The sequence below is a fragment of the Haliotis cracherodii genome, unplaced genomic scaffold (genome assembly GCF_022045235.1).
Source record: "Haliotis cracherodii isolate W230 unplaced genomic scaffold, xgHalCrac1.p SCAF_7, whole genome shotgun sequence".
Classification (NCBI taxonomy): Eukaryota; Metazoa; Mollusca; class Gastropoda; order Lepetellida; family Haliotidae; genus Haliotis; species Haliotis cracherodii.
Genome location: NW_027266330.1, coordinates 17,331,887 through 17,349,557, shown reverse-complemented (window position 1 = coordinate 17,349,557; position 17,671 = coordinate 17,331,887). Strand labels below are relative to the sequence as shown.

At 41.0% G+C, this 17,671-nt stretch overlaps 1 protein-coding gene across 1 annotated transcript; it reads right to left on the bottom strand.

Annotated features, from left to right (window-relative positions):
* Nucleotides 1-2,842: 2,842 nt before the first annotated feature.
* Nucleotides 2,843-17,020, bottom strand: LOC139447754 (uncharacterized). The gene is made up of 6 exons (XM_071229240.1): nucleotides 14,556-17,020; nucleotides 10,820-10,942; nucleotides 9,727-9,806; nucleotides 8,251-8,370; nucleotides 7,161-7,221; nucleotides 2,843-6,721 (listed from the first exon to the last, which is right to left on the bottom strand). The coding sequence occupies exons 1-6, from the start codon at nucleotides 16,948-16,950 to the stop codon at nucleotides 4,263-4,265; spliced, it is 5,238 nt and encodes a 1,745-aa protein (XP_071085341.1). The 5' UTR covers nucleotides 16,951-17,020; the 3' UTR covers nucleotides 2,843-4,262.
* Nucleotides 17,021-17,671: the final 651 nt, after the last annotated feature.

Below are 17,671 nucleotides of genomic sequence, written 5' to 3'. Positions count from 1 at the left end.
ATCGAACCACGGAACTTCCTCTTCGCTGTCATCTTCCCGAGGCAAGTGAGTTAACTGACATTAAAAGTCCAGTTTCCACCCTTGCCGAACTAGGCTGATATTATAGAGTTACATTTTGGCTGGACTAACGAGTCTATGCATAGTCCAATCAAAATCGCGCTCCGAAATCGCAATCCGGTTCGTAAAGTGTCATGCAGATTTCGGTCGACTGCAGGATTTGCAAAGCATGTGCACCGCTAACTCGTTGTCAACATATATTTTCTATATCTTTTTATGTTTTTAATCAAGGTGCTCACGTGATTTGATGCACTTCGCGTTGTAAGACTCGTTTTATCACAATATAGATCTTGATTATCGATCAGATCGTCTTGTTTGAAGCAAATGCAAGTGATACGAGAGGTTGAATCTGATTGGTCAATATGAGAGGCATAGAAAGGACATAGCTCGTAATAGCTACTGGTGGCGCTACGATCGAGCCCAGGAATTCCAGCCTAGTTAGGCAAGGGTGAAAAGTGGACTTTTAAAGTCAGTTAACTCTCTTGCCTCGGGAAGATGCTTCGCTGTAGACCACAGAGGCGGTAAAGTTTACCAGGTATATGATGAAGACCCAAAATTGATTACTGTAAATCTGGAAAGGCTTATATAGCCAAAGTCATCTGACACTTAGTAAGTAATAAATATAAATGTAAACAGTAATTCATCAGTGACATACTTGCACATCTCGTTCAGGATGGCAGACAGTCGATGTACAACACAATGGGGATTAAAAATTAGGATTAGCATCTTATAAATAACGGCTATAAGTGTTTCAAGGCATACAGATGTCATGTCTCCAGGGTAATGAGCCTTTGCAATTAAATGTTCATTCAGACAATGGATGTCGTAAATTAGTCGCTATGACAGGATCCAGATCGTCCGTCAGGCTCGCTGACTTAGTTGATGCATGTCATCATATTTCAATTGCATAGATCGCTTCTGATGATGTCAATCACTGGATTGTCCGGTCCAGACTGGATAACTTGCCGACCACTGTCATATAGCTGAAATATTGCTGAGTATGGCGTCAAAAAACAAATGAACAAACAAGTTGTTTACACACCACCTGGTAATCCATACATGCTACTCCAACCTCCATTGTCATTAACAACACATGCATCGGCAGTTTAACAATCACTGACTGACACTGAGTTATCATTTCATCACGCCGCTTCCTACTATAAGAAGATCCTACTTGAAGATCCAGGGTAGAATAGGTCTTCAGTATGCTTGCCGTAAAAGGCGACTTTGCTTGTCTTAAGAGGCGACTAAAGGGATCGGGTGGTCAGGCTCGCTGACTTGGTTGATACATGTCCTCATATCCCATTGGCATGGATCGATGCTCATGATATCAATCACTGTATTATTTGGTCCAGACTCGATTATTCACAGACCACCGTCATATAGCTGGAGTGCAGCGTTAAACAACAAACCAACCAACCATCAAATATAACACCTGCAAAAGTAGCATTGATATTTGGTAATCCTTACAGGATGTCGCTAAACTTTCCAGCGGCAGTTTTTAAGACTATTGGCAGCCACTCGCAGTCATTTCATGGCGCAGAACTTCCCTGATTTACAGTAGTTGGTGGTCAGTATGGCAGAACTTCCCTGATTTACAGTAGTTGGTGGTCAGTATGGCAGAACTTCCCTGATTTACAGTAGTCGGTAGTCAGTATGGCAGAACTTCCCTGATTTACAGTAGTTGGTGGTCAGTATGGGCAGAACGTCCCTGATTTACAGTAGTTGGTGGTCAGTATGGGCAGAACGTCCCTGATTTACAGTAGTTGGTGGTCAGTATGGGCAGAACTTCCCCGATTTACAGTAGTCGGTGGTCAGTATGGGCAGAACTTCCCCGATTTACAGTAGTCGATGGTCAGTATGGGCAGAACTTCCCTGATTTACAGTAGTTGGTGGTCAGTATGGGCAGAACGTCCCTGATTTACAGTAGTCGTGGTCAGTATGGGCAGAACGTCCCTGATTAACAGTTGTCGGTGGTCAGTATGGCAGAACGTCCCTGATTTACAGTAGTTGGTGGTCAGTATGGGCAGAACGTCCCTGATTTACAGTAGTCGGTGGTCAGTATGGCAGAACTTCCCTGATTTACAGTAGTTGGTGGTCAGTATGGGCAGAACGTCCCTGATTTACAGTAGTCGGTGGTCAGTATGGCAGAACTTCCCTGATTTACAGTAGTTGGTGGTCAGTATGGGCAGAACGTCCCTGATTTACAGTAGTTGGTGGTCAGTATGGGCAGACCTTCCCTGATTTACAGTAGTTGGTGGTCAGTATGGCAGAACTTCCCTGATTAACAGTAGTTAGTGGTCAGTATGGCAAAACTTCCCCGATTTACAGTAGTTGGTGGTCAGTATGGGCAGAACTTTCCCGATTTACAGTAGTCGGTGGTCAGTATGGCAGACCTTCCCTGATTTACAGTAGTTGGTGGTCAGTATGGGCAGAACTTCCCCAATTTACAGTAGTCGGTGGTCAGTATGGCAGACCTTCCCTGATTTACAGTAGTTGTGGTCAGTATGGCAGACCTTCCCTGATTTACAGTAGTTGTGGTCAGTATGGGCAGAACTTCCCTAATTTACAGTAGTCGGTGGTCACAGTAGTAGTGGTCAGTATGCCAGTGGTACATCCACCCTAGTGCACCTTAGGCTGATTTCCCTTGTTCACAGATGAGATAAGTGTGTTCATAATGAAAATACAACTAGGTCAAATAAAAAAGGAGTTCAAACCATATTTATTGTAATTCCATATGATGGTTTTATTCTGTAACAATCATGAATAACAGCAAAACGTATCAAGAAGAACAAGACAAGCATTTATCAACAAACAACCTGATAACAGACATGATCTGTCAGTTTTAGTACCAAGGGAGTGTGTGTGTATGGTTTTACACAGATTCATTACCAAGGGAGTGAGTGTGTATGGTTTTACACAGCTTCATTACCAAGGGAGAGAGAAGAGAGTATGGTTTTACACTGCTATTTGCAATGTTTCAGCAATATCACAGCACCAGACACCATAAATGGCCCAAACATCTTGTACCCATGTGGGGAACTGACCCCTGAGTCTTCAGAGTGGCAAGCGAACACCTTAACACCAGTCTACCCCATCACTAGGTATACTGTTTAAATTATTTCATGAAATTCTTGCAAGAGTAATCACAAAGCTACACAGTCTGCAAAATGTAATTGTAAAAGACCATATGCTAATTTTCAGTTATAAATATTCATACAGAGAAAATTAATCCTAAATATTACCATGGTAAAAAAACATTCTCTTCCTAATGTTTGACAGTTGCCTATCAGGTCAGGCCAGACCATTTTCTTTTCTAGTTAAGGATCCTTTGGACCAAATGGGAGGAAGAAAAAAAACAACCTTGAAAATGTGAAACATTTCCTGACTTATGGGTTAAATATTTGGAAACCACCTCTTGCAACTCCAAGAAGCAAAACTTCTTGAAGCCGAAAAATCACCTTGCAGGACATGTGGCCATGAAATTCAATGACAAATCACAAACTTGTTTTGCGACTGTTAGGTCAAAGCACTTTGTCAATGTGGAGCAAATTCACAAACTACAACCTGCTTCGGCATGGTGACACTCTCAGTTATGCAAAATATGCATACAACAGTAATCAGGAAGAAGTGATTTGATCGGCAGAGACACAGCAGTCATCCAATGAAATTATTTACACTACTGCTGACAGTAAGTGACAACTGCAGAAGAGTTACTTCCCTTACCTTGAGAAATCGATGGATATATTAATGTTGTTGGCGATATATGTTGTTCATTTATTTTTATCCTCAAATCAGGAAAAAATCGGTGCGATCCACAAACCTGGGAATGAAAAGACCTATGGTTATGAGGTGAGGTGAGGTGAAATTGGGTTTAACATCGCGTCCAAGATTATTGCACTTATATAGCGACGTGCATGCACGTGTGTGTGTGTGTGTGTGTGTGTGGCTGCTTGTACTTGTCTGGACTGATGCCGATTTATTGTGCTAGCACACTGAGATACCATGCTGCAGTTTAACATGAATACCCCACTCAGACACAGTATACTGACTCTGAGCTGACCAGTCCTTGTTTTAGCCCCTTAATGCTGCCCGCCAGACAGGGTAACAACAAGTACCATCTTTTAACGTCTTTTGGTATGAAGCGGCCGGAATCGAACCCCAGACCTTCCTCTCTCCGGGCGGACCACGGAGGTGGTCTGTGGTTATGACTGGTTCTGTAAAAAGTAAAGAAGATCAGAGACATGTTCTTCCTCCTCAAACACCACCCTGTCCTCAACTACATTACCATCCTCATCCAACCTTCCTATCTGTTCTGCCACCATATAATCCTGCTCAGCACTGTTCTCCAGATTTCCACCACACACATCTAACCTTCCCATGTTGTCGGGTACCATGTAGTTCTCTATCCTTTCCACCACAATGTTACCACCTTCAAGCGGCTGGCCATTGTCCTTACCGACCACAAACTTCTCCTCCAGAACTGTAGTAGTCTCTGGTGTACTCTCAACTTCAATATTTCCACCTTCAGCTGCACATCCAATGTCCTCTGTTACCACAAACCTTACCTCAGGAACTCTCTCATTCACCTTCAGCCTTACATCGTCCTCCTGTATCACATATATCTCCGGCGTCACTCTCTCCTCCAGCCTCCCAGTGTCCTGTGTTAACTCATACTTCTCCAGAACACTCTGTTCTTGCATTGTAATCTGTTCTTCTACGACACATTTCCCCAGAACCCCCTCTTCTTCTTTCCCAGTGTCCTCTGCTAGCACATACTTCCCAAGTCCACTCTCATTCCCACCTTGCCTTCCTGTCTTATTTGTCATTGCATAAATGTCCCCCCTGTCCTCAACAACGTTCCCACCTTCATCAAGCCTTCCAATCTCCTCTGCCACCACATTAGTCCCCTCCACCAACTGCTGGTGGTGAATAATAGACACAGCATTTGCTGTTTCTCCAGACTTGGCAGCAATTTTGTAGATCTTCAGAGAGTCAATATCTGATTTTTTAACCAAACCAGTATGATTAACCTTAGATGGAGAACCTGCATTTCGAGTCACTGCCTGGACCTTTGGTGAAGCATTATGAGTAAACCTTTGCATAGATTTTTTTCCATTAGAGTTGATATCTGTCTTTAGATTTGATACTGTCTTGGGTTTGTTTTGAGTCTGTTCCAAGCTGCTTTGATCCTTCTTGTCATCTCTCTTGGACACAATCATCACATGCTTCCCCTCACTCTGCAGCCTCTTCAAAGCTTGCTGAGCCTTGGGTGGAAGATCCTCGAGGTTCTGAACGTCTTGCTTAACCACCATCTGAACAAGCATGTCTTTGTCCGAGTTACATCGGATCTCAAACTCCACATCATTGCAGTGTAAGATCTTGATGTGATGGTTCAATACATTCTCATGCATGAACCTCTTGGCACATGTAGGACACCTGTGAGGGAACAGCTCACGATGACTCGGTGATAAAACATGCTCCACCAGAGCCTTGTGAGTCCCAAAAATGTCCGAGCAGTGTTGACACTTTAGCCTACGGTTCTCCTCCAGCATGCTTTTTCCTTTATGCTCAGTCAACATGTGATCTATCAGTGGACTGGGCCTGGGAAAGATCTTATCACACATGGCACACTGATGGAGCTTTATGCCTAAATGAATGGTCAATACATGATCTTGCATAGCCTTATAGTGTACATAGGCAATTCCACAGAAGGGACAGCTTAGCTGGTATGCGTAGTCATGAGTTGTGCATCGATGACATTCAAGCAAGGCCCGACTAGCAAACGTTTGTGAACAGTCTGGACATTTCTTATCAATTGTCTTGGTCACTCCATGAATCTGTTTGAGATGTTTCTTCATGTTGATGGAATCAAAGCTGTATCTGCACTGGGAGCATTTCTTCACCTCCCCTCTATGTTTTCGTTTTCTCTTTTCGGGTTTGGCCATGTCCTTGGTTTCGTCAGATTTCTTCGATTTATTATGAACACGTTTGATGTGTCTTCTTAAGTAATCATTAATCACATAGGCACTTCCACATATGTGGCAAATATAGTTCCTTATGTTGTCATGCATGCCATTCATGTGATCTCGGAGACCTTGCTCACTCTTAAAGATTCCCGGACACTTGTCACAAAGAAGACGTTTATGCTCGTGCATGCGTCTTATGTGTGTCAGCAAAACTGATCTTGTGCTGAACACCTTTTTGCATGTTTGACAAGTCCTCCTTGAAATAAATGGTTCTGGAATAGAGACCTTATCAGGATGGTGGACACGGAGGTGGTTGCGAATGCTATCGTGACTGTGGAACATGGGCGCCTTGTCACAATATTGGCAACGAAAGCCTTCCTTGAACTTGACTTGACGGGCATAGTCTATAAATCCCCGCTTATCATGATGACAGGCACGGATGTGCTCAGCAAGTCGGAAATTGTCCACTACAGACTTGAGGCAGTATCTGCAGGTGAATCTCATGGGCATGTGATGTGAGTCATCATTCTCAACAATAGGAGTCCGCTTCAGTTGAGACCAGTCAATACTCTGTTTCCCAAGCAGGCGGTAGTTTATTTGCACACCAACAGATGCCAGAGTAGACTCTGCAACAACAGCGGGCACTTCATCAAAGGAAACTGCCTCGTGGATGCTGTCTGAAACCCGGGGTACCACTGAAAAACAAAGCCAGGGTAAAGTGAGCAAAAGAGTGCAGCAAAATAATATTGATACAGCCATGTCACAGGGATTTACCTGGTCAATAAAAGTTTATTGATATTGATATTTAGATTTTAATTTTTTTTTTCAAACAGTGCCATGGCGCTGGCTGTTTGTTTGTTTGTTTGTTGTTTTACGCTCCAGCTAAATGATGGTGGCCTGTTAATAATCGAGTCTGGGCAGATAATCCAGTGATTGATATTATGAGCATCGACCCATGCCATTGGGATATGATGACATGTATCAACCAAGTCAGCGAGCCTGACCACCCAATCCCGTTAGTCGCCTCTTTCGACAAGCATAGTCGCCTTTTACAGCAAGCATGGGCTGCTGAAGACCTATCCCATGGCGCTGTAGCTCACCTGGACATGAATTTTTAAATCCAAGACGATTTACCTCTCTCTTTCTCTGTATTTCCCAAAGCATCCCCTAAGCTTCCGACAACTGGGATCTGCAGCTGGAAAATGATTAATAATAATAATAATAATAATAATAATAATAAGAATGCTGCATTCACAGAGCGCCTAAAATTAAACCAGTGCTGTGAAGAAACTGAAGTGTTTGTGTTCAAAATGTTTTGTTTGTTTTTATACACCACACTCAGCAATATTCCAGCTATATGATGGCAGCCTGTAAATAATTTAGTCTGGACCAGACAATCCAGTGATGCAGATGGTGAAACTATTCATTTGAAAGCCATGAGTATCGGTATGGTGGTGTGAACCAAGAATCATCGTCAATCTGGTGTTCAATCAGCAGATGTTAGTCCTAGCTGGGACAACACTGCACAACTGGACCACCCCTCTTTCATCTGACAGACACCTAGCTTGCCTATACAATAACAACAAACAAACATAGCCTCATGCCAGTCATCTTTAATATCACTGTGACAGTCAAAACTCCCATGCATTGACATGATGGTCATAGAACTAGATCGCATTGTTGAATGAAGACCTGGCCAGCCTTCCTGTTTACTGGTAATTACCAGTTTTCTACTGGTAAAATTAGGCATGGACAGACAATTCATGCCCGTCCCTGTGGAACGGCAAATAAAGTTCCGTCTAAATCTTGGTTGTTGAACAAAACATCGGTGATATTCATATAAGTACATTTTTCTAACAAAGTCAGCTTGTCTGTTACCATCAGGGTTTCCCCTTATCTTTTTCTAGGTTAAATATCCATTTGTAGCGTCTTTATCTCAAAATATTAATAAAAGAGAGAAAAAATTGTGACTGAAGTTTGTGTGAATGACGTATAGATCTAATTAAGTTACTTTAGAGATGACAACTTTGCGCTGAACATGATGTTGAAAGAATTAAAACCAAATAATTATCATATGTTTTTTTATTCGTTGACTTTGCTCAGTTGGAACTGACAAAAATTTGGGGGACTGGTAATTTTTAGAGTTGCCAGTCCACAAGGTCTGGCAGTTTCAAAAGCCAGCGAGAACGCTGCTGGACAAAGGCTCCTTCTTATGCTATCCTACCTCAGTGTCTTTATTGTATGTGTACAGGTCTTCATCCTCCTCTTCCTCTACAGCAACTGAGTCTTCATCTTCCTCGACCACAACTGGGTCTACGCCTCGCACAGATACCACAAACACGTCCTGTAGCAGAAATCAATATGGTGAGGGGAAATTATGTGGCCTACACATGCTACAGGGTTTGTTTGTTTGTTTGTTTGTTGTTTAACACCAGAATATTTCAGCTACATGACAACGGGGTCTTAAAAAAATATTGAGTCCATTAAATCCATTAAATCATCTAAAGCATAGGTTCCTGGGATCTGTATTCTTAATAATATGAATCTACTTCTACAGGAAGCTGTAAAAATCCAGTGAGTCAATGCATTTTAATGCTGCAGACAGCCCACTGAGATACCATGTCGCAGTTTGAACATGAAAACTCAGACGCAGTATACCGACTCCCAGCTAACCAGTCCTTGTCTAATCCTGTTATGACGAGTGCCAGGCAGGGTAACAACAAGTACCAGTGTCCGAAATAAGTGCCTGCCCGTCTGACCATGGGTGGTAACCTTTCTGTCTGTCGGGCTGTCGGACATTTTCATCATCAAGTCATTGTTTGCATTATTTCAACCATACTCCTGAGGCAAGGGTGTTAAAAAAGTCCAGTTTTCACCCTTGCCTAACTAGGAATTCCTGGGCTCAGTGGCTATTACGCGTCCCTTCTATGTCCCTCTTATTGACCAATCAGATGCCACCTCTCATATCACATGCATTTGCTTCAAACAAAATGGCAGCGCCCTGTCAAGAGGATCTGATTGATAATCAATATCTATAATCAATATCTATGATAAAACAGATCTTACATCGGGAAGTGGATCAAATCACATGAGCACCTTGATATGGATAATATCTGTTGACAACGAGTTGGCAGTGCACATGCTTTACAAATCCTGCAATCAACAGAAATCTGAAGGACAGTTTACGAACCGGATCTCGATTTTGTTACGCAATTCTGATTTGACTATGCATAAACGTGTTAGCCCAGCCAAAACCTAACTCCATAATACCAGCCTAGTTCGACAAGGGTGGAAACTGGACTTTTATAGTTAGTTAACTCTCTTGCCTCGGGAAGATGCTCTCCGGGAAGATGCTCTCCAGGCAGACCCTGGAGGCGAATCACATCTAAATTAGAGTTCCATTGAAGGGATATGTGTTCTGTGTGGGTTTTCTCTTGCTTAAATCAAATGTTTCAATACAGGTAGCATCAAAACTGAATTGTTTTACAAAGCTGACATCTGATAAAGCATGCATCATTTTAACAAAATATCTTTTCACTGCCAACCTGAAATACATTGCATTAGAATATACAAATAAATGACAGTAGAAACTATTAATAAACAAAAGTGTAGAAAACAAAAAGCTAATTGCCAGGCATTTGAACATGTCTGATAAATAATATTATCTGTAACACTTAGATTTGACATTTTCTTATCCTACCTCGTCCTTTAGAGGGATGTCTTGAACTGATCCTGGTTGTGGAGTTGTCTCCCTTTGACCATCCTTCTCCTTTCTAGAATCTGATAACAAATATGACATAAAAAAGTGTTTGTTTGTCTGTTTTTTAACCCTGCACTCAGCAATATTCCAGCTATATGAAAGCAGTATGTAAATAATCATCCCCACAATTGGGATACAATGACATGCATCAACCAAGTCAGCGAGTCTGACCACCCAATACCTTCAGTTGCCTTTTACGCCAAGCATTGTTGCCTCTTACGCCAAGCATGGGTTGCTGAAGACCTATTCTACCCCAGATCTTCACGGGTTGATAAATGGTGAACAAATACTGAAACTAATACTTACCCTGATAGTTTGTTCCTGCATCACTTTTACAAGACTAGATCAAACAGCAGGGAGATACACTTCATGTAGAAATTGATTAATTTCATCAAAGAGGACAAAGAATTATTCAATCTTTACTTCTATACACAATATCTTACACATAATTATGAGTAAATTTATTTGGTTGTAAAATCCTGATTGGTGATTGGACCATCCCGACTGATCCTCAAAACTAGTCAATTTGTGCATTTTTCTGTTTAAGTTCAGTAAAACTAGCTCCACCTAACAAAAACACAAATACTTAATCAGCATTTTATTTTACAAGTTATTTCTCTCTTTCTCCTCCAAGATGTACATAGCAAGTAGTGAATAAACGTCTCAGGAGATATTGTTTAAACATACCGACAAACATTATTGTATGGTCTCTTTAAAGGATAAGTACTGTTGACAACTTGACAGAGGGTGCAAAATCTTTTGTGTTTGATTATAGAAAATTGTGTTCGATTGCTTGGTCTGTAGGACTATATTGAGGACTGTCATTATTGGAATATTTTATATAGACCTCAGCACAATTTACCAGTGGTAGTCTTGGACGAGTAGATTAGTGTGAATTTGAAGTCTGAAGAGGCTGAAACAATGGTCCTAACTCTGTGACCCACGTTGAACACTTTGCAAAGCAAGAAATGTAATCTCGATGCTAGTTGGTCAGTGCACTTGCTGGAAAACACAAACAACAGAGCTGAAATACCTTTCATTGTTTCCATCTTCTGTTTCTCAGAGTCGGATTGGTCAGTGAAGTAGTCATGATCCATGACAACCAAGTTCTTGTCAGCTGGGGCCCCTCCTCTTGGGCGTGTAAAGCGCTTCCTGTCTGAAAAGAAACATACAAGATTAGAAGCAGTTAGGGATCTGTCTCAACCATGGGACTGTCCCAGTGCATGCTGGGTACATTTCTATTTATATATAGATGTTTGGTGGGAGATTTTCTACACCTTCCCAGAGATAAATAATTTTAATAAAAAAAATCATAATTCATGCATCTTTAGTCTAAAACTGAAGTGAGTGATATTAGCGTCGTTTTGAATAGATACCAATTATATAACGGCATATCAGCTTGATGTAGGAATATGGCCTGAAGTGATGCAGGTCTCACACGTTTACCACATTGGTGAAACCCATCTTCACGAATATGGTTCTGACAAACCCAAGAAAGAAATCGGGGCAAACTGGGTTTCGAACCCACAATCATAGATTTGTGGTGCACCAGACAAACAGGCCACCCGTGCCCCCAAAACTTATATCAAGGCACTGTAGAAGTGACTTCATTGCATAACACAACCAATAAAGAGGAAGAGGTTTAATGGTTCCTTCTACACTGTAAAACTAATGGGAATGTGTGCTACAATCTGATTTGATGAAAACCTTGACTAAATGGGACCCGAAGCCCAGAAATCTCCTGGACTATACACTACGCATGAATACGTTTCTTGAAAATACTCAATGATACCAGCAAATCTGAAAACACGTAATGTCTATCTCTTAATTATTGTTTTGGTTGGTGGGTTTGTTGTTTAACGCTGCACTCAGCAATATTCCAGCTATATGACGTCAGTCTGTAAAATAATTAAGTCTGGACCAGACATTCCAGTGATTGACATCATGAACATCGATCCACACAATTGGGATCGATGACATGCATCAACCAAGTAAGCGAGCCTGACCACCCGATCCCGTTAGTCGTGCCTTTTACAAGCATAGTCGCCTTTTACGGCAAGTATGGGTTGCTGAAGAGCTATTCTACCCCTGAATCTTCACGGGTCAATTATTGTATTGAATGCAATGTAAATACCCACCAGCTTGTTTCACATCAAGCTCTGTCGGGTGTACAGATCAAGAGATCATAGCCAAAATCCGAAAAAACGAGTCATCAGACATGTCAGAAGATGACAAACCCTCCTGGCCCCCCCATAGCAAAAGGCACCAAGTCAGCCCCTGGTTAATACAAGTACAAAGTTTGAATGAAAATTCTTTCACGGTTTTCAAGTTGTGCTCCAAAAACAAAATACAAGCTGACTGACCATGCTGACGGACGGTCCAGATAATGACATTGCCAAATAAATACCTGAATAAACCACCTTGACTCAACATGCTCAAGACATTATGCTGTGTCATTTGGGCCATATTCCAATATAATTATATCCCCAACATATCATATTGCCGGGGGGATAAACAGCAGTAAAATATATGATTCTGTTATAAATTCAGTTTATAAAAGCCTAAATGTTTGTATCTACATTATCTGAGGCCTTACTTATTTGAAAAAAAATAAACATATTTCTTTACAATGAAATTACAGAAGTTAGACAAATGTAAGCATGGTAAGGTACATTGTGCCTTGAGAAGATGAGTGTTGGAGTGTTTCTTGAAACGACAAATGAAAGATTTTCTTCCTTTAACCCGATTTGCTAATCAATAAATCATGGAAATTAAAGGAAACTTTCTGTGTCGTATCAACTTGATGCCATATAGAGAAGGAGATACTACAAGTCCAGATGTTTCAGTATACAGAGTTGACATTCTATCATGTCAAACGACATATTTTTAACCATATTTTTTATCAACCAACACAACACTGTTCCCTCGTATCATTGCATGGAAAAAATATTAGTTAGGAAAACAGCATAATTGCTAAAAATATTTGTAAAGTATATTTGCATCACCAGTATTATTACTAGGTTCATTGATCTCCAGCATTGCTAGACACTAAGACTGGTTATTTTGGGGACGAACAAAGTCATTTAAGTTTGTACGACTTTAGGAATCAGCAATAGATCAAGGCTAAACTCGGAGCACCATTATGTCTAGAAATTATCCCACAGGACCAATATATATATTTTTTAATTGTTTGATAGGCATTACTTAGAAGTTGTTGGATGACAAAGTAGACACAATTTTTGGATAACAACTTTATTTTACTTTAATGGGGACGTTTTCAATATAGATCCTTATACTGTTGTAAAGCAAGGCTGAGTGATGATTTACTTACTTACTTTTGGAGATTTAACATGTGCTTTCCACATTATCATTATGCGTATTTCGCACTCAATGACCATGGTACAGATTATATATATAGTAGGAGGAGGATAACAGCAACAACAATTGCATACTTGAGCATGTTGAGACAGATTAAGATGAATAGGTTAAAAAGAAACAAGAGAAGGATAACACTGTAACAACATGATGGACAGAGAACACATGACGAGGAAGCCAATATTACAGTAAACTAAACATGAAAAAGAAGTTGTTATCCATAAATAGTTTCTACTTTGTCATATTTGTTTTGGTGCTGGTCCTTTGGACCACTGGCAAATTTTGGTCATTGTCAAGCACTGCACAGACCAAATTTCACAAAAGGTGAAAGAAAAGAAAAAGGACAAATAACACTGTCACTCCAATTTTCTTTTTGCCCAGCATACAAAAAACATTTCAGTTAAAGGTTTTGGTTTGGTTTGGTTTGGTTTGATGTTTAACTCTGCACTCAGCAATATTCCAGCTATATGAAGGCGGCCTGTAAATAATCAAGTCTGGACCAGACAATCCAGTGATTAATATCATGAGCATCCATCCACGCAATTGGGATCGATGACATGCATCAACCAAGTCAGCGAGTCTGACCACTCGATCCCATTAGTCATCTTTTACGACAAGCATAGTCACCTTTTTCGGCAAGCATGGGTTGCTGAAGACCTATTCTACCCCGGCATCTTCACAGGTCTTCAGTTAAAGGACCTAATGAAAAGTCTTCATATGGGTGAGGTGAGCTGGAGTGGGTTTTTTAATGCCACATTCAAGGTTATTGCACTTATATGTCTGCTTGTTCTAGCCCACACTAATGACAGTTTCATTGTGCTATCTCACTGAGATACCATGCCACAGTTAAAGATGGATACCCCACTCAGCAACAGTATACTGACTCTGAACCGAACAGTCCTTCTTTTATCTCATAATGCTAAGCACCAGGCAGGGTAACAGGCACCATCTTTTAACATCTTTCGGTATTCTGCTCTGGGCAGACCTCTATTAACTAGACCACATAGGTAGTCCTGATTTATATAGGAAGCGAAGTAACTCACTGAATGGTGACCCCATCGGTAGAAACAAACAATTTTAGTCCACTAGTCCTTATAATGAATAGCAAAACACTTAAAAATGGCATATTTCAACTAGTCCTTATGATACTTAACTATCGGGCAGTTTGGCAAGGACTACAGGAGTAGGGCCAATTTCTACTGGAACCTTCAAAGAAATACTCCAAATTTCAGATTTTGAACCCAACTGTTCATAAACATGATAAAACTCCCTTAAACATGTTAAACATTCTGCAAATAATTTTTATGTGAAAAAACATGGTTTGGGAAGAAATATCTGCATATCCTCAGAAAGACCTACAAAGAATTAAAATAAAATTAAAAAACCATTCCTACCATGTTTCTTGAGCCATCTCTTTCTCCGTCTCTCATAGATGCATCGAGGTACTCTTGTTGCAGGCTCGACCACCTTGACAAAGTTTAGGCATGGTAATGGATGAAAGATGAGCGCAAATGGTCCGAGTAATACAGTTCCCTCAACATCTTCAACCTCACCCTGAACGTAATACCGGTCTTCAAGAGTCTTCAGTAACACAGAGGAGTTGATAAGAAACTCTATCCCAGGAATATAATTACCGACACCTAACTTGGTGTACTGTTTGCAGTTCAAGTCTACCACACTAGAGATCTGTGAGTACACCACTGACAGTCTGGGAGGCCTTAGTAATTCCGTCTCATCCGTATAATCTGCCTCTGAGTCTTCAGATGAAATGTCGCTTGGGAGGAGGAGGATGAATGTTTTCAATGTGTCTGATGCCATTTTCTCCTTTAGAAAACCATGTTCAGCACTGGCTGGAGCTCCTGTGGAACTGTCTGTTTCAATGTTGAGATCAGATACATTATCATCAGCTGAATATTCAGCTTCAGATGTTCCTTGGAGATCTGACGCCAGTTCCATATAAATTTTTTCCTGTTGTGTTACCAGTTTTCTTCCTAGAAATTCCTTTTTCTTTTGAACTTGTTCTTTTCTAATATTGATGACAATGGGAAGGGAGATGTTATCTTGTATCATGACAGGTTTGAACTCTGTAGGATAATCAAGTGGCCTTCTTTCAATGCCTTTGGAAATATTGGTATAAAATGACACATTTATGTCGTCTATGCCTTCAAAAACATCAGAGTTTGTTTCGCTGTGGGCTGAGAGAGTTAACTGTCCGTCTAGACCTTCAGTCAGTTGAAATCGACCTGGAACTACTTGTACTGGGAATACCTTAGACATTGAGACGTGAGGTTTCGGCACGCTTGTTTTGACCCTTGTGTCTACTGGTGTAATGGCTTGTGCTATGCGCATTCCCATTTTGGGGAGAATTGGCTTGTATTTCTTTCCTTGACAAAGAGGTGCTTCTTCCAGGGAAGGTGGAGGAAGACTAGCATTGTCTTGGTTAGGATGAGAGAGTTGTGTACAGTCATTGTTAGGCTGAGGAAGAAGTTTCTGCACTGGGGTTGCCAGAAGTGGTGTATGCTTTGAAGTGTGTACCTTTGTTGGGATTGGTTGAGAAAGCAGCAGCTTTGATGGTGTTGAGAGAAGAGTTTTTTTGAGGATTGTTTGAGAACGAGGTGTTGATGGTGTTGACTGAGTTAGCAGGGTCTTTGCTGGTGTTGTAGAATGCAGTGTTACTGATGATGGAGGAAGAGGTGGGTTCCCAACTGCTGCTGATGGAAAAGGTTTGTGTGTGGAGCTTCGAGTCGGCAGCTTTACCACAGTTGATTGAGAAAGCAGAGCAGTTTGTGTGGGGAGAGGATGTGAGGTTTTCACTGATGCTGGGTGAGGAAGAGGGGATGCAGGCTGCGTGAGTAGAATACCTGATGGGGCGACAGTGATAATGATAGGAAGGACTTGCATTTTAACCTGTTCTTTCCCCTCAGGCACTTGATCAGGGTCTATTTGTGCAGAGAGTTCGCCTACATTTGTATTGACAGGAGAAGTATCTGGACTAAACTCTCCCGGATCATCACTGGAGTCATGAGAATCATCACTCTCCACCAAAGCTGACCAATCAACTGTATTTATTCTTGGACGAAGATTTATGCTTTTCATTAAATCCTGCTTTTCACATTCATGAACACTAAAGTCAACTTTGGTTGTTGTGGGGAGATGTTTGGATTTTGTTGCATACTTTCTGACTTTGGGTGTTAAACCTTTCTGTTCAACATTCACTTGCCTGGTTTTCAATGCAGGCGACACTTTGTCTTTCTTGATTGCTGGCCCTGGGCTGCTTGTATCTGCCTCACGTTTTCTTGATTTTAACCCACTCCCAGGTTTGTTTCTGATGAATTGAGAGAGTTCCTTCCTGGCATGTTCACTTTGAGGGGTTAGGTCTCCACTGTCAGCTTGTTTTGACCGAGTCTTTGATGTGTTGTCAAGTATATCGTGAAGAACAACGGTGCATTTTTTAATTTCAGATTCTGGTGAATCTGAAAGATGTTCTGGTGTTTGTTCAGCATTTGTTTTTGTTATAAATGTCTCCTTTGTTTCTTCCCATGTGTTAAATGCGCAGCGTAAGATGCCATCCTTACAGTGAAATATATCGGTACTTATCGATATGCTCACGTTCTCCAACCTAGATGTGGCTGTCACTGATAACGGAGCCGGTGTACGAATCAAATTAATGGAATCTTCCTTTCCACCGATGTGTGAAATGAAATATTGCGATTTTGAATCATGTCGTGTCTTGATTAAGTGTTCAAGAAAATCATAAGGGAAGGACAATTTCAATTCTTGAATATTCATGACTTAAGCAATGTTGCCGTTTAAGGCCAGCTAGTATACAATATTCTCGCATAAACAACGAGCGTTCCACCATCACAGGAAGCAGTCACAACTATATCAGGAAAAGATAACTCTAAATATAAGGTCCACTAATGAAAAACGTCTCAACACGATTAGTTGAAAAGCTTTTACTTTGGTTTTGTTCGTGAACGTTTTGTTGACGGAATGCAATATCTAGTAAATGCACAACTTGAAGAAGTAATAAAAAAACATTTTCATTTGTCGTCAAATTGTATGATAGGCATTTTCATTTTACACCTTGATGAATATAACTGCTAGGTGTCGCTGAGCAGATTCCTTGTCCAGTGTCAAGCTCCTCACAGCGATAGGTGTCACGCGCAACGAAGGTGTCACGCGCTGGGAAGGAGCTTGGTCCAGTGTAAACTGGATCCCTGTCGATGTTCCGTCCTGAAACACACAGGCTGCTGTCTTTTCGCAACAGACAACGGGTACCAGTTATGTCCGCCGGAGATTAATAAAAGGGACCATTCATTGTGTAGCAAAAGCAATAGTTTTTCCAAGTTCTTATTAGAAGAAGTATCCCCAACAAGCAGCCTATTCGGTATTCTCTTTACTTGATACGTGTATACATGTTAACAGCTCAACTTCATGATACTTAATGTCTTTTCTAATGAGTCAATTTGATATCACTTACATGATATATGACTTAGGAAATGCATGC

What these genes read in the sequence shown, in the direction of transcription:
- LOC139447754 (XM_071229240.1), bottom strand. Translation starts at nt 16,950, where the DNA reads ATGAATATTCAAGAATTGAAATTGTCCTTCCCTTATGATTTTCTTGAA. An exon ending in GAAGATGGAAACAATGAAAG is followed by an intron (nt 9,807 to 10,819) that starts GTATTTCAGCTC and finishes ATTTGTTATCAG; the next exon opens with ATTCTAGAAAGGAGAAGGAT. An exon ending in CATACAATAAAGACACTGAG is followed by an intron (nt 7,222 to 8,250) that starts GTAGGATAGCAT and finishes ATCATTTTCCAG; the next exon opens with CTGCAGATCCCAGTTGTCGG.